This window comes from Staurois parvus, unplaced genomic scaffold (assembly GCF_062004578.1).
Source record: "Staurois parvus isolate SC_StPar_1 unplaced genomic scaffold, SC_StPar_1.0 ptg000414l, whole genome shotgun sequence".
Classification (NCBI taxonomy): domain Eukaryota; kingdom Metazoa; phylum Chordata; class Amphibia; order Anura; family Ranidae; genus Staurois; species Staurois parvus.
In genome coordinates this window covers 8,824,035-8,845,138 of record NW_028318210.1, presented here as the reverse complement: position 1 = coordinate 8,845,138, position 21,104 = coordinate 8,824,035, and the positions used below count along the sequence as shown (strand labels likewise).

The following is a 21,104-nucleotide window of genomic DNA, read 5'->3' as shown; positions in this document are numbered from 1 at the left end:
TTGATGTAGAGGAAATGATCTGTTTGAGGTGTGGTTAGGTTGCTGTGGGATAGCAGATATTTTTGTGAATTATCAGCCTGATGGATTCATATACTTTGATCTCTTTGACACTTGGCTTGGTCCAGCTCAACTTTACTGAAACAAAAAGCTTTGCCACTTGCAATACTGATCAATGCCTCTGCTCTGACCTGGCACTGGCAGTCTTGATAGCTGGCTGATGCTTTTGCCTGCACACAGAAGCAAATGGTGTTGCCACATGGCTGCTCTACAGAAGGAGGAAGTGATTGGAGCTGCTCCATCCTAGTTCTCGATTATCTCCCAGTACATTCTTGGATACAGGAATCTACAATGTGTCACCCCCAGCGCCCAGCTAATACTCTATAAATGCTTCACTATAAATGCTATAGGTGTGGTTACAGAGCATTACCATTGAAATCAATGGAGGCAGTTGAGAAGCATTGATGCCTCATGAAAGGGACATGCTGCTTCATTTTTAACACAATGCAACGACTCCTGGTGTGTACAGCACTGTGTGGAGCCCATTGTAATATTCATGACAGCACTGAAGAACAGTTATGAGGCTTTAAAAATACTGAATGTATAACTTTTAAACACGTTATTGACGCACATGTGAACAAGCCTTAAATGTCAAAAAAGGCTAATTTGACCAGTCATGAACAGAGTACACAACAGTTTTAATGTCTGTCTATGCTTCTGATGGATAGTAAAGGACAGACTGGTAAATCAAGCACAAGCTAAGACACCAATCACTCCTATAAGCAGTGAGATTCTGTGTTCTTTAAGGAACATGAAGCACTCAGAGTAAACCCATGCAACTCAAAGGAGACCATACTACTGCATACAGAAATTATCCATTAACATATCTGAACCAATGACATCAGCACTGCAAGGCAAGAAGTCCAACCAAAAAAAACACCAAAGAGGCTTTCCCCGACCATGGGAAACCAATGTACACATTAATCCAACCTAAATTCTACACTAAGGGACCTTTGAAACTGTGATTTTTTTTTTAATTCTTCATTACGGCAATGCTCATCACATACAATATGCCAAACTAAAACATACAATGGTTATAAACCAAAAATAAAAAGTTGAAGCAAACCATCATGTACAGTGTAATGGAAAAAGATATTAGAAGAAATCTGTGAGCCAATAAAGCAAGGCACTCAACGTCAACATCTTATCAGATGATCCTACATTGTGAGGCTACCTAGGTTCGTCTCAATTCTGTTTACCATAACCTGAACACATTAATGAGACCAAATTTGTCTCATGATAATCATATACAACATAATGAGAGTATAATGGAGAATAAACTCCAGTATCAGGTTGTAATGTGTTGTACTGGCAGTAAATATAACATTGAACTTGAAGCACCTTTAAAAAGGTGTTAGCCATTTTAAGATCTGAGGTGGGGTGGACTCATAAGGGTTGGGATGAAAAGAAAGGGGAGGTAGGGGAAGAAGAAGAAGAAAGAGAAGGAGAAGGTGTGTGGGCAAAGAAGTGACAATCAGGTGATTTGGCTGGTGGCCAGCTCAGGGTGGGACAGGGCATGTAAAGGGCCTCTCAAGGGCCTTCACCTCATCCTAAACGTTTCCTCGGGGTTGTTAAGCATGGAAGTCAGTTCCATATGGATACCATTGATCTTGGAGTACCACGGGACTCTAGTCGGCGGCTGTGTCTGCCTGCAATGTGACGGGACTCAGACTTTGGCCACATTAACAAGATGAAAAGTGAGGGATGGCCTATATTTCCGGGTGGGTCTTTCTGTCAGATGAACGAGATATGCAGCTGGGTTAACACTAAGGTCAGCAGTGGTTAAGCGTTTGATGGTAGTCATCACATCCTCACAAGGGCAGTAGGCTGGGACAGTACCAGAAAATGTGGGACACTGTGCCCATATTTTGGTTGCAGTGCCAGCTGGCATCTGGAACTCGGAACTGTGAATTTAATATAGGTTAATGTAATTTGTATATTTTGAAGTCCACTGTTTACAGGGAGGCAGTTGAAGGTGGAGACCCACTTTTTATGACATTGAAGAATCCAATTTATATATGATATCATTTTTAATTAATATATTTTATAATATACAATACAGTGATACAATTTCTTAACCTACCTCATTATTGTGGTCTTGTGAAAAGATGAAGCTGTTCACATGAGTCAAAGTCACAACATAAAGCACGGGGCACCAAGTCTGACGCAATGCTCCTGTTACTAGGGTCCGAAAATAGAGGCGCAGTAGATTCAAATTATCTTCAGCAGGAGATGTGTACAGAGCAAGTGGGACAGGAAACTGAAAGGAAAACAACAATACCAAGGTTTTTATGAAATGTGCTACATAAACGATGAGATTTTAACAACAATTTAAATGTTGCGACCAATTAAAATCATAGGAATTTTGTACTCACCATAAAATCCTTTTCTTGGAGTCCATTGAGGAACACAGTAATTATTTTAACCTTCGTCTTATAGAATGCAGCTGCCTGAAGGACCTTATTCCCAACACTTGCCTTCAGATAAGGCCACAGTGTCAATCTGGTAGAACTTACAGAATGTGTGAACAGAAGGCCAGGCAATAGCCTTCCAAATCTGAGAAACAGTTGCCTAATGCTGTAAAGCCCAAGAAGCACTACAAAATCTGTGCATTGACAGAAATGGATAAAAGCCTATCCTTAAAGTGGAGTTCCAGTCATTTTTAAGATTTGCCCACATTTTACTGTACACCGCTAGTGAATTAAGGTTTGGATATTGATATGTAGAAATTTCTGCAAAAAGTTTTTTTTTAAATTTTATTTTAGTAGTGTCCCCCTTGACTTCATGTTGTACCGCCTAGGCGATTATGTCATCAGCCCAGCCCGTTGACTCCTGGGATATCTATGTCATCCATCCCAGGAGTCTTTGGGCATCTAATGCGGGTACACAGAGCAAGCCTCACAGTGCGCAGGTGCAAGATCCAATGGCATATGCTGGGTAGCCAGCTGCACGAAATCCAGGAAATTAAGCTAAGCCGGCTTCAGCTACCAAGATCCTGCATGGCAGCAGCCGGAATCAAGGGTAACAAAAGAAAAACAAGCAGTATGTAAGTAGTTACAATGTGCAAATGGGCAACATTATCCATTATGCTTATGAGGAATTACAATGATTTCTGCAATGCTATTAAAGTGATACTAAAGGCTTACATTTTTTTTTCTAAAAATAACAAACATGTCTAAGCTTACCAGCTGTGTGGAGTGGTTTTGCACAGAGAAACCCAGATCCCCCTCTTCTCGGGTCCCCCAGCAGGTTCTCCTGGCCCCTCCCTCCTATCAGGTTCCCCCACAGCAAGCAGCTTGCTATGGGGGCACATAGTGTTCCGTGTGTCTATTCACATATGGAGCCGCAGCTTAGTCCTACCCCCTCTCTCTTCTGGTTGGCTCACTGGCTGTGACTGACAGCAGAGGGAGCCAATGGCTGTGTCAGGCAATGAGGAGAGGGAGTCCTGGGATAGCTGAGACTCCAGTGCACATTGCTGGATCAAGAGGGGGCTTAGGTGAGTATAAGGGGGGCAACTGCACGGAGAAGGCTATTTACCTTCATGCACAGAATGCATGAAGGTAAAAAACCCTGAGCCTTTACAGCCACTTTAATGCAATGTTGGCTAGGAGTCTGGAACTCCTCTTTAAGACCATAAGCTTGGATGATGGCATGTCTGAGCAACCTAGAGATGGTGGAACAAGAAGCCCAAGCACACTTATAGGGACCATATCCAGGATTATGAAAAGGTAACCGATCTTTGAGAAAGGAGCAGTGGCTGAGAGATGAACTTGCACAGCCCAAACGACATCTAGACAATGAAGGGAAAATTTCCTTTTGGTGAACTGGAGCCAGACAGGTGGATAAAGAATGATGTACTGGTCGAGGTGAAAGGCAGAATGCTTGCAGGGTAGGGCCACCAATTTAGACACTTACCTTGTAGAGTTGATGACTACAAGAAACCAGCCTTAATGAATGAGTAGAGAGAGAAATGTCTCTAATAGGTTCATATGGCAATTTCTAAAGTGCAGAGAGAACCAGATCTCACTGAATCACAGGGGAACAGAAAGGGGGAGCAACATGTACATACCCCTTGTACAAAGATATTAACCAAAGAGGTGAGGCCAACAGTATCTGAAATCGAATAGAAAGGGTAGGAACCTGGCCCTTGATAGTGTCAAGTGCCAGACACTTGTCCAGACCCAGCTGCAGAAAAGAGAGATTTCTACAAATCGAGAAGCTCTTGAGGGAAAGCCCTGAGACTTACACTAATTGAAGTATGGTCAATACTAAATATTGTACATTTGGACAATTTCATGCTCCCAACATTGTGGGAACAGTTTAGGGATGGCCCCTTCCTATTCCAACATGACATGACTGCACACCAGTGCACAAAGCAAGGTCCAAAAAGGACACGGATGAGCGAATTTGGGGTGAAGGAACTTGACTGGCCTGCACAGAGTCCTGACCTCAATCCGATAGAACACCTTTGGGATGAATTAGAGGAAACTGCAAGCTGGGAGGAGCCTAAGCATGGCGGCTGTGGGGAGCGTGCGGCAATAGCTCCCTGCTAAGTGCCGCTACTTGACCTCCCCAGTGACCACCCGGAGCAGGAATTGGGGATTTGGACTCACCGGAGTCTGTTGGACGGTACAGAAGAGGAGAGAGAGCCGGAGATGGGACCAGGGCGGAGGTGGCAGTGATGCGCTGGTCCGCCCGGCGCCTTACGGGGGAGAGATCCAGGAGGCTGAGGGGCGAGGTGACATGGTGGGAACACGTGACCAGCCCCGGAGGATCTCTGGGAGAAGGAAGAAACCGGCCGGCATCCCGATGTAAGAGGGAGCCGCTGGTTTTCATAAGTTCAAACCCCCCGGCCAGCTGATCGATCCTGGGTCTGGGCGACCCAATAGAGCGAAGAGAGTCACCCTGCTTGCTTGTCAAAATCTTGGACAAAGGGCACAAGGAGAGGAGTGAAACCCAAAGGAATCCCCCCTTGGACTGAGTTGCTGTAAAAGCCCCACACCTTAAGCTCGGACCCACTACTTGGAGAAGAAGGGTGAGTGAGAGCTATTGAGGGCTTACTGTGTGGGGGAACCCCGAGAGATATGGGGGTGAAGGAGAAGAGGGGAGGATTCCGTGGGCTAAGAAAGAGAAGATGAGAAGAGCTCCAGGTGTCCCAGGAGAGTAAACATATATAAGGGATATCAGCAGGCTTTGTCTGGTGTACAAATTAAAGGACTGATATAATCTCATCTTGAGAATAAGAGAAGAAATCAGAGTTGTAGAGAAAATGAAGAACAAAGGTCCTAAGGGAACAGAGCCCAAAGGGTCTCAAACAGGTACGATAAAGAAATTTACATCGCAAGGAAATATTACGCCAGAAAGGGCCCAAGGTGCAAGCGCAAAAGGGGAAATGGACATTTCTCTGGGGAATAGTCCTAGACTATCAATAGGTATGAACAGTAGCTGTAGCCACCTAACAGCAGAGGGCTTGGAAAAAAAAAATTAGACGGTGAACTACAAGCACCAAATAAAAAGGAGATGATAGAAATGTTTCAAAATTTGGAAAAAATGATAAAACAAGAAATGACAGTCGTGCGGAATGATCTAGGACACCTGCTATTGAGAGTGGAAGAAACAGAGGAAAAAGTTAAAAACCAGGCCCAAACCATAGATAATCGAGAGAAAAAAATAACTTACTTGGAGAATACCCAAAAAAAATTGCTCTATAGGATGGAAGTCCAAGAAAATAAGGAAAGAAGATGTAACTTTAGAGTTCGAGGAATTCCAGAGCAAGTAAAAGGGGAATCACTATATGACCTAGTTGTAAAAATTCTAAACTCCATAAGAGACAGACCTGAAACAGACGGGATTAAACTAGATGGAGTGTTTAGAATAGGAAAGTTTAATCAAGATTCGGAGAAGGAAAGATCAAGAGATATAGTGGTCCAGTTCCAAAAATTTGGGGTCAAAGATGAGATATGGAGGAAGATTAAAGGAAGATCAGTAATTAAGTATGGAGACTTAAATATCCAAATTTATGTGGACCTAACACCAGAGACCTTATGGCGAAGGAGATCCCTGAGACCCTTGCTGGAACAAATGAGAAAACAGAACGTCCAGTATAGATGGGGTACCCCAGCTTGTTTAATTGGCTGGAAAAATGGCGTAACAGCATATTTGAGATACCCGGAGGAACTGAGGGATTTCTGTGACAGACTGAAACTGCAAAGAATGGCGATAGTGGGGTGGGGAGAAGAAGAAAAAGAAAGAGGGGAATCAGAAGATACAAGAAAAGAGGACTGGCAGCGGGTCGGGGGGAGGGGAGGCCCGGGGGTGGGGAGAGAGAGGAGGGAAAAGTGAGAAAAATATATATATATTTTTTTTCTCTCTTTTATCTCTCTCGACCCCCCAGGCCCCACCTTTGTTGAAAGGGTAATCCCTCGGGGCTTCGGTTGAGGGGGAAAGTAAAGACTTTTGTATTCTCCTGTGGATAAAGAGAGGGGATCTGGGGAGGTCGAAGGAGAGGCTAGCCGGCCATGGGTGGAGCTTACGCCCAAAGCATCAAATCAGTGGTAGAAATAGATCCACAAATGATTTATAGGCAGTATTTAAGCCTAAAAATGGGTAGGGGGGAAAAAAAGAATGAGGGATGGGGGAGGGGGGGAGGGGGGGTTGGGATGGAGGGAGGGAGGGAGGGAGGGGAGGAGGTATTGGGTTAACACTCTGCAAGACAGTAGGGATAAAGAGGAAGAGGCAATTTGGAAGAGAGATGGAGCGAATTGGGAAAGATGGGAGAAATACAGTTTATAACCTATAATGTGAACGGGTTGAGTTGTCCAGGGAAGAGATTCAGGTTGTTTAAGGAGTTACATCATAGGGCAACGTCAGTGGTATTTTTACAGGAGACGCACTTTGAGATAGAGGCAAATGTGAAATTGAAATCCAAACACTATCCAATATGGTATTATGCAGACTCTCCAATTAAAAGAGCAAAAGGGGTTGCAATAGGTTTGGCAAAGAACATGAGGTTTGAGCTGGAGGATAGAAGAACCGATCCGGAGGGGAGGTTTTTATTCTTAAAAGGTAGACTTCAGGGGATTGAGTGCACTTTAGCCAATATATACTGCCCTAATAAAAACCCAGAGATGTATATGAGGGGTCTGCTGAGAAAATTAATGTAATTTAAAAAAGGGCGTTTGATAGTTGCAGGAGACCTAAATTTCTGTATGGACCCACAAAAGGATAACACCTCTTCTGTGCAAAGAGAGGGGAGTAGGTCTCTGGGAGCTCTGAAGAAAGTGATGCATGAATATCAACTAGTGGACATCTGGAGAGTGATGCATATGAGAGACAGAGACTATACCTTCTTCTCTAATGCACATGAGATATACTCGAGATTAGATTACATCTTAATAGACCATCAACTGATAGATCATCTGGTTAAAATTGACATAGAGACAAGAACGTTCTCGGATCATGCTCCGGTAGTAATGAAAATGAGATGGGGAAGAAGGTGGACTGGAGGACTAGGGTGGAGGTTAAATGAGGCTCTTCTTCTGGATGAGGATTTAGCTCAGAAAATCGAGAAAGAGATTAAGGTATACTTTAAGGAGAACGAAACAGAGGAAGTATCGATAGCTACAGTTTGGGAAAGTCACAAGGTATTTATAAGAGGAATCTTGATTGCGGCAGGAGCAAGGAAGAAAAAGGAAAGAAGAGAGAGGGTCAGTGGGCTTCTAAGAGAAATACTGGACTTGGAGCAGATCCACATGAAGAAAATAACAAAAGATACGAGACAGAGGTTATTGGAAAAAAAAGATGAGCTAGAGAGGTTGATGGATGAGGAGAAGAGAAGAGTATATAATAGGGTTTTAAACTAGAGATATAGATGGGGAGATAGACCAGGAAAATATCTAATGAGAGCTTTGAATAAAAAGAAAAATAGGAACTATATAGAAAAGATAAAGAGTCCTAAGGGGGAGTTGGTCCACTCAACTAAAGAGATTATTAAAGTGTTTACGGAGTATTACAGAAAGCTATATAATATTAGTCCCCAAGGTTCTCTAAAAGAAGCTCAAGAGGGAATCAATGAAAAAAAGATGATATATTTAAAAAACGCGGGATTACCAAAATTAAGTGAAGCACAGTTGAACTCCTTAGACGTAGAAATTTCCCAGGAAGAAATTAAAACAGCATTAAGAAGCACAGGGGGGGGGGGAAAGCCCAGGCCCGGATGGTTATACAGTTAAGTACTATAAGAAATTTAGTGAAGTGCTGCTACCCAAGTTGGAGAGATATATGAATGCTCTGGGAGATGGGATGGAAGTGAGGAGAGAATCTTTACAGGCCCACGTAGTACTTATTCACAAGGAGGGAAAAGACCCATCTCAGTGCTCCAGCTATAGACCTATTTCATTATTGAATACGGATACCAAACTGTATGCAAAGGTTTTAGCAAACAGGTTGAAAGATCTAATGCCTGAATGGATCCATGGAGATCAGGTGGGTTTTGTACCAGGGAGAGAGGGTAGAGATAACGGCTTGAGAACCCTGATGCTTATTCAGAAAAGTAGAAAAGGGAAAGCCCCGGTGGTGCTCTTGTCAATTGATGCAGAGAAGGCATTTGATAGAGTGGACTGGGGCTTTATGATGGATAACTTAAAAGTGTTGGGGATAGGTGATAGAATGCGTGAGTGGATAAGTAAATTATATAGGGAGCCTACTGCAATCATCACGGTAAATGGGGAGAGATCAGAACCCATTGGAATGTCTAATGGTACAAGACAGGGCTGCCCACTGTCCCCTTTACTATATGTGTTGTCACTCGAACCTCTGTTGTCAATAATAAGGAACAGTGGAGCGGTAAAGGGAATCCAGATAGAAAGTATAGAACATAGAGTAGTGGCCTTTGCGGACGACTTATTGTTCTATGTGGGGAATCCCCGAATAACTCTCCCAAATATAATGAAGATTCTGAAGGAGTACGGTGAACTATCAAATTTAAAAATTAATCCAACGAAAACAGAGATCTTGAATATTAATATATCAAAGAATGAAAAAGAAAAACTACAAAAAGAATTCCCCTTTATATGGAGAGAAAAAGAGATAAAATACCTAGGAATAAAACTCACTGCCTCATCTAAGCATTTGTATAGATTAAACTATATCTCCTTGATAAACGAGATCAGGGAAGATTTAAAAATACTAGAAGGAGGAAACCCATCCTGGATAGGACGTATAAACCTAGTTAAAATGGTCATTATGCCTAAAATATTGTATAGATTTCAAATGGTACCAATTAAAATTCCAGAGGCCTTCTTTAAGATAATGAAAAAAATGTTAACAAGATACATATGGAAGAATAAAAAACCTAGAATAGCATATGAAACATTGAGTAGGCTAAAGAGAAAGGGGGATTGGGTCTACCAGATGTCAAGAGATATTATAAAGCAGTGATCTTAGCAAGAATATATGACTGGACATTTAACCATAAGGGGAAAAGTTGGGTAACAATTGAAAATGATCTTTGTGGAATTAAATTGAGTCAGATGATATGGGTTCCAGCACAGTTTAGAGGAATTAAAGAAAGCACAAGTATCTACACTTTAAATGTTTTAAGGGTATGGGACAATTTACACAAAAACATGAAATGGGAATTTAATTCTATACTAATGCCTCTCACAAACACTGAGTACTTTCCCCCGGGAAAGGATAAGATATCAGGGAGATGGTTTAGAAAGGAGGATACCCAACTGAGAGATGTTCTGGTGGAGGGGGAAATGAGATCACTAAAAGATTTAATAGAAAAGAAGGGAGATATTTTTATTAGAATAGATGAGTGGAAATATCATCAATTGAAATGTTATTGGAAGTCTCCCGAAACCCCTGAGATTAAAACAGGAGTGGAATATGTTTGAAAGACTGTTAGAAACACGAAGGGATGGGAAGCACGGTATTTCAAAAGTTTATAGAATACTCACAGAATTAGACACAAACACAAAGTTAATTTTTATAACAAAATGGGAAAGGGATATGGAAGTTGGGTTTGACGAGGACAAACAGAGAAAGATGTTTAGATTGATACACGAGAATGTTAGTATGAGAGAGGTTGAGATTAATTATAAGTGTGTGACACGATGGCACATTACACCGAGTGTAGAGCAGAAGATGAATGGGGAAAATTCAAAAATGTGTTGGAGAGGATGTGGAGAGATAGGCACGGTGTTTCACATATGGTGGGAATGTCCGAAAATCCAGGTTTTCTGGAAGATAATAGTCAAATTGATTGAAGAAATAACTGAAATTGACATAGGGTTAGACCCAACGATGTGCCTCCTACACAATGTGGAGACATCTGTAAATAAATACAAAGACTCAGGCGTATGGTACTTCTTAAATGCGGCGAAAGGGTTGATACCCAAGTTCTGTCAGAAATCTGAGATACCGAAGGAGGAAGACTGGATCAATAGAGTAAACCAGATAGGTAGAATGGAAAGATCATACCATATGCAGGAAGATAGGATGGGAGTTTATTATATGAGATGGGAAAAGTGGGAAAGAGCAGGATTGAAAGAGAACTATAGGAAACTATGAACTAGGATCCTAGCTAAAAATTAATAAACCTCGGGAGATTAGAATGGGTTACAGTCTGCAGAGGGGGAGGAGGTGGGAGGCGGGGTGGGAAGGGGGGAGGGTGGGATGGGAAATAAAAGAATTTTTAGAAGGGGAAATGTAGAAATGCTATAAATGTCTATTTATATGTGAAATGTTTCCCTATATGGGTATTTGTATTAATATGAAAAATTGAATAAATATTTAAATAAAAAAAAAAAATAGAGGAAACTGCAAGCCAGGTATTCTTGTCCGACATCAGTGCCTGACCTCACAAATGTGCTTCTGGAAGAATGGTCCAACATTCCCATAGACACGTTCCTAAACCTTGTGGACAGCCTTCCCAGAAGAGTTGAAGCTGTTATAGCTGCAAAGGGTGGGCCAACTCAACATTGAACCCTACAGACTAAGACTGGGATGCCATTAAAGTTCATGTGCATGCAAAGGCAAGCGTCCCAAGGCGACCTTTTATAAATGATGCAGCATAAGTAGAAGGAGGGAGGCAATGTTTTTAACAAGACATATATTTAGCCTTTACTTCCACCTTAAAGACTTCTTGCGTCCCTCAATGGACTAAAAAGAAATCACTGTGAATTCATCTAAGATACATCAGACACAGAATTCCAGGTGCACTTGGGAAAAAAAAGCCAGAAAGTACCCCTGGAATTCTCTTTCTGATGTTACTTGTGAATACTAGACAAGAGAGCGCTGAGTTCCAGCTACAATGAAATGGCAGCTTGCACGTGATCTTCAGTGGTGTCCCAATTTGATTAGCAACATGTCTCAGAACACCCTCGGGTATAGTACCACACATCTCTGGTTTGCACTTAAAACTCAGCTAGGATCCCGGGTAAATTGACCTTCAAAAGCTAAGGTCACCTTTTGGGAAAAAATAATAAAAACACATATTTATTATTTTTTCCCTCAGGAGCCTGCAAAGCATTGCACTCCTGATCAGTGGGATCAGAGGTGCAATGTCAAGTTCCAGCAGACAAGTACTGGAGGTTTCAGTCCGTACCTCCAATACGAGCTGACTGTTTACAAGCTGCAGGGCTTGTGAATGAACTACGAAAGTGTTCATTCGTGCCCTCGTAATTTGTTGAGAACTCTGTGAATGAATAACGCAGCTGTATGGGCAAAGCCCTGCACAGTCACACTATGTACAAAATGTGACAGCAGGTTCAAGGAGAAGATCCCCCACCAGCTGTCACACGAAGGGGAGGAATCATTGAAGCCTGAAGCATGTTAAACTTGAATTATGGGTGCAATATGCTCTGAAACGTGAATTTTATCCTTTAAATGTTTCAGACGTACCTTTGTGTATGACCAAATCATAAACGATTCTTTCATGGAAGATGCAGAAAAAAACATTTTTAGAGTTATCACATGTATAGACTTGTAGATGTGCTTATCTCATTAATTTTCTAACCCCTGCATTCCAATTAATGGCTGCACAAAGGCCCGCTGGAAATTAGTGGCCTATTTATATTTTTTCAGTGGACCAGTCGGGTGCTTGGATCTGAGCGGTGTTCAATGTCTGACCTAAGTTGCCCTTTGAAGCATGAAGGAGTTCAGGGCAGGATCGGTCCTGTCACCGCATTGCCTGGTTGTGCCCTACAATTTACAGGCCTGGACTGTCAAACTGACAGTTCAATCCTGCATATAACACTGGGAGAGTGCAGTTCTCCTAACATACAACAGAGCTGCCTCAAGGAGGTCATGTTCATGTTGGAATAGGAGTAGGGTAAACATGGTGAAACAAAGGACTAATTAAAACTAATTGCACAGAGGGATTAAATTCTAATACCGAGAGAAAACCTTATAGCGTTGCTAATCCTGTAAGATTTCCATGAGAGCTCAAGCTAGGCATAATACTAGACTAATGCAAGTTTCTTTAGATTTAAAAAAACTGTATAACGTGAGAGTCAACATAAAACCCTAATCAATGTATATCAGGGACTTTGTATTGCAGTTGTTAGTAGATATAACAGTAATGGTACAATTAAACGTTAACATTTATGGTCAGCTTAAAAAAAGGCATTCAATCTGATTTTCACATAATGGACCAACCTGCTGGTCTTACCTCCTTTAGGGGTACACACAGGGACCTCAGACTGTTGACATGTTCTCCAAACACAGCCTGTTTAAGTTGGACACTAAAACGTCTCTGCAGCGGAAGAAGCACAAATGTTCCAAATAAGGGGTCGCCAAAGGAAACACTTTCAAACTGCTCCAAGAGGTCCATGTAGAAATCATAGAATGAAGCCAGCCCAGGCAGAGGCACGTCAAGCTTTAATGACTCCATGTGCTTAGGTTGACTATAAAGAACAGTAAGTGCTGCCAGGTATGCATGAACAGGCGCTTCCAAGAAGAGGTCACTACCTGTCAGAAAGACACAAGCTAATCTGGCCAGCTTTGCGGCAGGGGGGACACTCTGTAAGCATCCAGGACGCCAAGTTTCCAAAAGAAGGATCCACTGTAAGTTCCTTGTGACTCTGTTAACCAGATCAGGAGGGAGACTATTCACTATCCTCCCTTTTGTCTCTGCATTAGTCACTTTGTTGTAAAGATTGATCAGTGGAAGAAATGGCCAATCAAATGGCAGAATGGGACCTCTAGCTTCAGGTAACATGGCAGATTGAATGAAACAAGTCCTTTCCTGATATACAACCCTGGATTGATTGAGAGCTTGTTCCATGTGGGCAAAATGAGTCAAGTAGCAGCTCTGGATGGAAGGGAGGTCTTTAAAGGCTTGTTCAAGCAGAACACCACGACTTGGAGACTCTGAAGACAAAGCAGCTGATCCAGGGGGTGTTGGATTGCCTTCGGATGTTATATGTAAAATATCAGATAAATCTGCTGCTTGTGGACCTCCAGCACTTCCCTCTCTGTAAAGAACAAGAGATTTATGAACTATACATTTCAAAGGTCACTTGGCTTCCTTGATACAACTAAAACAACCTCCCTCCTTAAAAAAGAGAAGTATTAAAGCTGAAATCAAGGCTGAAAAAAATGTTCATCTAAAGATATTCCTCAATAATCACACAAAATATAAATTCAGCATGTGTGTATGTGTAAGGATCAAGACTAGTCACCCTGCACAGGAAGAGAGAGAGCGCAGCAGTGAAAGGCCTTTTCTACAGAAAATTAGTACACAAAGGGGAGGGAGTTGTTTCATGCTGGATTATTGCACATATTAGTGTTCAGATTTCAATTCACTGGTAAATAACCAATTAAAATATTTGAGGTATTCTCCTGGAAGGACAAAGAAAGGATAATATTTAGGAAAATTTATTTGCAACTTCCTCTTACCCTGTTCTACTGACCATTTAATGAGGCTTTTGTTTTCCATGCTATCTCATCTTTTTTCCACCTCACACTTTTATTTTACTTACTGAGATTCTACTGGGCTAAATATATCACTTGGTGCTTTTTGTTCTATGATTAGTATTTATGTACTTACTGGACAGGGCCGTAGATATTATTTTCTTCCTGGGGGGAAGTTTTCAGCTCATCAAACTGCAAGAGTGTCACAAGATGGTGCCTCTTGTATCTGGTCAGTAAGGTTGGATTTGAGGGTGTTTTATGAAAGCAATGGGCCTCTGTGAAAGATCATAATTCTCTTGTCCTAGAAATTAAAGTGCGCTGCTGCAAATATTGGGTGTGGTTCTCGTTGCATTGAATATTTGCCGTGGCTTAGAAGGACACAGAGTTCAGGGGTCGATAGTAAGTGAGGCAGAGGACAGATTTTTGCCTCAGTGGGAGGGGCTTATATGCACACATATACCACAGACCGTGAACCCACAAAATACTCCTGCTTACTGTCACAAGTTACAATCTCACAGACACATATAAACCTCGGAACAAAGGATCATTTTGAAAAAGAATTAAACATATCCATTCCATATGCTTTTCTGCACACAAGACACAAGTGATCACTTTTTCTGTCTGAGTCTACACTAAAGAAGAACTTAAATAAAACCAGCAATGGACAATGAACAATTTGGTCCGGACTACGTAACATACAACATAATGTACGGGCCAAAATTAGTACCATACAAAACAACATATAGAGTGCAGCAATCAGAAAGAGCCCACCTGCGCACATCAGAATCCCCCCTTTCATCATGAATCCCCATCAGAGTCCTCAGTCATAGTCCCCAGAGTCATCCCCCCTTACATCAGGGTCACCAGGGTTCCTCCCCATTACATCAGGGTTATCAGAGACCCCCTTCTTACATTAGGATTCCCAGAGTCACACCCACCTCACATATGGGTCCCCAGAGACATCCCCTTACATCAGGGTACGCAGAGCCCCCTTCCATACATCAGGGTCCCCAGAGTCACCCCCCACTTTACATCAGGGTCCCCAGAGCTCCCCCTCCTTACATCTGAGTCTCCCAGAGACACCCCTCTTACATCAGGGTCCCCAGACTCACCACCACTTTACATCAGGGTCCACAGAGCCCTCTTCCTTACATCAGGGTCCCCAGAAGCACACCCTTTACATCGGGGTCCCAAAGCCCTCATCCTTACATCAGGATCCCCAGAGACACCCTCCTTACATAAAGGTTCCCAGAGGCAGCACCATAACATCGGGGTCCCCAGAGCCCTCTTCCTTACATCAGAATCACCAGAGACACCCCCTTTACATCAAGGTTTCCAGAGCCCTCTTCCTTACATTACGATCCCCAGAGACATCAGGGTTCCCTAGAGCCTCCTTCCTTACATCAGGTTCTCCAAAGACCCACTTCTCACATCAGGTTCCACAGAGCAATCCTCCTTACATCAGGGTCCCGAGAGTCTCCTCCCCAACATAAGTTAGGTTCTCCATAAGCTCCCTACCCCCCCTTGCAGCAGAGTCCACCCTGTTTGGTTCTCAGTGCAGCCCACAGCAGAAAGTGAAAGCTGGGAGGCAGGGCACTGGGAGCAAGTCTGTACAGGGAAGTTCCTTCCTCCTTCTCTGTAGCTAAGGACAGGGTAAGCACTTGGTTGGTTGCTAGGACACTGGGCGGTCCTAGCAACTACTAAATCTGACAGCGACTGGTGGGAGGTGGCATTGCTGCCGCAGCCGCGATAACTGTACTGAAACCTATGAGATGGAGCAGATGCAGAGATTTAAGAGAGAGCTATAAAATATTCAAGTACCTTTCTGGCGCCATCCTTGTCCACTGTTGACAAGCAGTGCAGGAGCACTTGAACGCTGGACAGCACGCTCTGGGGGAGGTTTCAACCCCCCTGACCCCCTTATCTACCCCCCATTGTTACTGGATGTTCTGCAAGTTTTACATTTCAAAGAATGAGCTCTTGGATCAAGTCTATGGGTTTATAGCATGTAATAGAACAGTAGGATAATGCCTTTGTGTCTGACCATCCCTTGATGCCTGTCTGTAGGTGTGGAAAGCACTGGCTTAGTGTGGCTACACAATGGGCCTGATGGATGGATGGATCGATCAAGTATAACCAAAGGCAAAATGTATTTTTTTTTTTTCTTTAGGATAAAGTGGAGTTGGATTAAAACACCTGTTCCCAGAACAGTAAAAGAGGGAAAATGTTCCAATTGGGACACTAGTTCTGGTGACCCTGGTGGCAATCAGGGAGTCCCTTACTTTTGGAGAATTTCCTCTCACTTCCTGCTTTGGGTATGGAAAAGGAAGAGAAGGAAAATCTTTGGCTATGTAAAAGGAAGTGAAGGAAAATCTTTCCAATGGGACACAGAAGGCAAAAAAAAAAAAACCCTTCCCTTACACAAAAATGGAAAAATGCGCATTGGATAGCAAGTACTTACGGCATAAAAATAGGATTGAATGCAAAAGTGGTAAGGATCCTATGAGCCAAGTGCTCACTGCCTGGTAAGAGTCGACTCAGCAAAGTCAGTGAGACAGAATGGAAAATCAAAGCATAATGGGACTGCTCTGGAGACATAGATGCCTATGAAAGAAACATGTTTAAAATAAATGCAATGAATTAGTATACAGTAACTTTCATTCTCACAATTTAAATTTTTTCCATAAATGTTATTTCCCTTTATTTATGCAGACACAACATATTAGACATATTTTATAAAGAGTGGTCTCTACACCAAAGGAACATACTACTGAATATCTCTAAGGCTAGGTCTAAAAGTGTCGGGTGCGGGAACTGATGTGAATCCCGTACCCGCAATCACCCGCATCGCGTTTCTCTTGTGAGATGTGGGGGGCATTCATTCTGAATGGCACCCCCACGTATCTCATTCCACAGTATGATCGCGTGAAACAGCACAGTAGTCCATTCAAATAAATGCGCTGCCGTACCTGCGCAAACGCAGGCAGCATGGCCCACACTAATGTGAACCAGGGATACCAATAACATATATAATGAGAAGAAGAGCTGGATTCAAATGTAGATCACCTTTAGGCCCCATGCACACAGGGCATTTGCCCAGCTCTCCTAAACACCTATCCTCTTGGCAGCAGCGTTTTGGCAGAAAAAGAGCTTGATGCATCGGGACATGTCTAGTTTACACGTCAAGTCTTAAGTCATTTTATTGGCCAGAACAATAATTTATTCTCTCCATTAAAATTAATTAATGCTCAAGGGGATGACGTGCCTCGTGTTAACACAAATTTAGACATGATTACACATGTCAAGCATTTTTTCTACCAAAGCACTGCTGCTCCTGGACTCGCTGGCAGTGGGTTTTTTGTGCCTCTAAATGCCTATGTGTGCATAAACACATAAGCGAACATGGAGGGATGTTTACAGGCAGAGAAAAAAAATGCCAGAGGCTCCTAAATGCTGAATTTTTAACACTCAGTGTATATGAGGTCCAGTCAAGATGTACAGTCATGTGAATAAATTAAGTACACCTTATGGAAGTTGTTGACTTTTTCAACATAATTGAATAGGCAAACAAAAGAATTTATTCAGAGTGCCTACAGATAAATGTGATATATTTGGATCAAAACAAAATAAAAATGCACCTTTCAATCATTTGATTAACAAAAATATCAAGAGATGTAATAGTGTACAGTGGAAAAAGTAAATACACCCTTTGCATCAAAAGCCAATATTACCCCTTATAGCAGAAAGTAGTTCTTGTAGGCATTTTTTAAAACCCACCAGTCTGTGACATTCAAAGATTTTTTACCATTTCTCCATGCAAAATGCCTTCAGTTGGAAGATATTTGTGGGGTTCCTTTCATGGACTGTATTCATGGACTGGTATTCCCACCCCTACATAATTTACATTTTTATCAAAACAGGCCTAGACCAGTTCATAGCTCTCTATTTCTCTCCTTTGAGCTGTTCATCCTTGATGGCTTTCAATGATAAGTATCATGTCAAAAGCTTCATTTTCAGTTCAACTACATTTGGACAGATGGCCTCACATTCTCACCTAGCACACTCTGAAAGGGGAAGAATGAGCAGATGAGGTGATGCCTGCAAGCTGCCCAGACCCTGAAACAGCAAAGAAACCCCAAACCATAAAGTTCCACCACTGTGCTTCACATTTGTTATGAGAATCTTCTCCTAAAAAGCTGTTTTAGGTTTGCAGCAAACATGCCTACTGTAATTGTGACCAACCAACCATATTTTTGATTAACCTGTCTTCAGCACATTGTTTCAGAAGGCTTTTATCTAAATGTTCATTATCAAACTGTTGTTCTTTCCTTAACACACCTATCATGCACATTGAATCAACACCACAAAGCAACCTATTCACTCCTTGGTTATTTCCCACCTTGAATACTGCAACTCCCTTCTTGCTGGCCTTCCTTTAAACAGGCTATCCCCCCTTTAGGCTATTATGAATGCTGCTGCTAGACTAATACTTCCCTTACTAACTGATCCATGACTGCTGCCCCTCTCTTCACTGACTTCCCCTACCCCACCTTATAAAACTCTAAACACTAACCACAACATATAAGGCTATCCACAACATCGCTCCCAGCTACATCACCAACCTCATTGGAAGAAATCGCCCTCTATGCTCCTCCCAAGACCTCCTACTCTCTAGATCATTTGTTACTTCCTCTCATGCTCGCCTCCAGGACTTCTCCAGTGCCTCTCCCATCCTCTGGAAATCCCTGCCTTAGAATGTCTGGTCAGCTCCTACACTATCCGCCTTTAGGTGATCCTCAAAAACTCATTTATTTAGGGAAGCCTACCCAAACTGTACTTGAGACACCTCCATCAGATCATCCTCTGCTGCTAATACCTTTTGTACCACCTCCCCATCCCTCTAGATTGTAAGCTCCATGAGCAGGGCCCTCCTATCCTTCTGTATTGAACTGTATTGTATTTGTACTGTCCCCCATTATATTGTAAAGCGCTGCGTAAACTGTTGGCACTATATAAATCCTGTATTTGTGCAATCTCTCTCTGACTTTAGATGACAATGAGACTTTAGGTTTTTGGGGACTTCCATTAGGATCAAATCAGCTCAGAATATGAATGTGCTGGGTTGACCAGTCCCGAACCAATTGGCAGCTGTTTGCAATTTACCCCAATGGAGGTTATTTTTCCTATAGCGGAATGACTGATTTCAAATCGTCTAAACGTCTTTTTAAGCCCTTCCAAGAATCATAGACATCCATAACTTTCTTTCTGAGGGCTGTAGAGAGTTCTGTTATGTAAAACTGAAAGGAATAGAAAATTCCAAAGTTTAGGCTGACACCAGAAGAGTAATAGAGGGGAAATCTTCCAATGGGGACACTAGTTCTAGTAACCCTGGAGACAACCAGGGATTTCCTCACAGTGGAGAAATTTCCTCTAGCTTCCATTTTCGGCTATAGGACAGGAAATAAAGGGAAATTCCTCCTATGGGACACAGAAGACAAAAAAAAAAAAAACAGACAGGGGTTAACCCCCACCATTATTCTTGCCTTTAGTCATTCTTGTCATACTTGTCATAGAGACAACAAAAACTTTAATTCATGATACTTTTTTTTAAAGGAAAAGGCAACCCACTCTCCCTTTTGTTCCCTCACAGTCTAAATTTAGGAGGAAAAGAAGGCCCCTATTTTTTCACCCAAATTAAACAGTCCATGAGCCTACATTGGGTTTACGGCAAAGTCCACTGGGAGTATAAACCTGTCACGAAAACAGTTATGAAAAGACCAGAATTCAGTAAAACAAACATATACTACTACATAAATAAGTTACAGAAAAAAGGTAGAAAAAAAATAAATAAAAAAAAACTATTTACCACTTTGTACAGCAACGATAATATGAAATACTGAAAGTGATATTCGTGACGCAGAAGCCAGTTGGAAGAAGGAGTCACGGCTGGTGTTGGAGATTCAGTGGTCTTAAGCAAATAATTCTGTAGACTTTTGTATTTCAAAATGAAGGAGAACTACACAACAGGAAAAAAAAATAGAAATGTATCACTAACATAAATGTGTGTCACATTATTTTACTTAAAGGAGTTGTTTCACTTAAACTAATCTACTTCAATGCAGTCGAGTGTGCAAGTCAGCCTCCTGCTGCAATTAATTTAAAGTTATCTGAATGTAAAGAGACTTTACAAAAACAAGAGAACCTTGACATGCCAAATTAGGAGCTGCAAAACCAAAAACTTTGGTTAAAAGTGCTTGACACTGGACTCTACATCAGCTGCTCACTGATAACACAATATTCATTAAGGGTTCATTTACATATATTGAGTCTGCGTTAACGCAGGTTATATCATGTGTTGACCTGTTGTGTTAAGGCAGCTGATTACATAGTTACATAGTTAGTTTGGCTGAAAAAAGACAAAAGTCCATCCAGTTCAACCATAGGAAAAAAAAAAAGTTATAAACCTATACCCACAGTTAATCTGAGGAAAGCAAAAAAAAACCCAGCAAAGCATGATCCAATTTGCTCCTGCAGGGAAAAAAATTCCTTCCTAATCCCCCAAGAGGCAATCGTATATTCTCTGGATAAACTTTACCTATAAATGTTAGCATCCAGTTATATTCTGTGTATCTAAGAAAAAATCCAGGCCTTTTTTAAAGCAATCCACTGAGCTGGCCAGAACCAACTCTTGAGGGAGTCTATTCCACATTTTCACAACTCTTACTGTGAAGAAACCTTTCCGTATCCCTTAATCTCCTCTTGTCAAGAGAGAATAAATTCAGTTCCTCTAATCTTTCCTCATAGCTGAGCTCCTCCATGCCTCTTATCAGTTTGGTTGCCCTTTTCTGTACTTTCTCCAGTTCCCCAATGTTCTTTTTGTGAATCAGTGCCCAAAACTGAACTGCATATTCCAGATGAGGTCTTACTAATGATTTGTACCGGGGTAATATGATATCTCTCTCTCTGGAGTCTATACCTCTTTTAATACAAGAGAGGATTTTGCTCACTTTAGAAACTGCAGCTTGGCGTTGCATGCCATTATTAAGCTTGTGATCTACCAGAACCCCCAGATCCTTCTCTACCATTGATCATTATTCATTTAATGACCTGCCAACACATCACAACAG

The 21,104-nt window shown here is 41.9% G+C and overlaps 1 protein-coding gene across 2 annotated transcripts in view; it reads right to left on the bottom strand.

The window, feature by feature from the left end:
- The window catches only part of RPAP1 (RNA polymerase II associated protein 1), a 111,035-nt gene that overhangs the window by 5,640 nt on the left and 84,291 nt on the right, over nucleotides 1–21,104 (bottom strand). For both annotated transcript variants that reach the window (XM_089686921.1, XM_089686922.1), the window contains exons 20-23: nucleotides 19,844–19,993; nucleotides 16,439–16,581; nucleotides 12,734–13,538; nucleotides 2,141–2,317 (exon numbers count right to left, since the gene is read on the bottom strand). In XM_089686921.1, coding sequence (XP_089543047.1) covers nucleotides 2,141–2,317; nucleotides 12,734–13,538; nucleotides 16,439–16,581; nucleotides 19,844–19,993 — 1,275 coding nt within the window. The remainder of the gene's footprint in view (nucleotides 1–2,140; nucleotides 2,318–12,733; nucleotides 13,539–16,438; nucleotides 16,582–19,843; nucleotides 19,994–21,104) is intronic.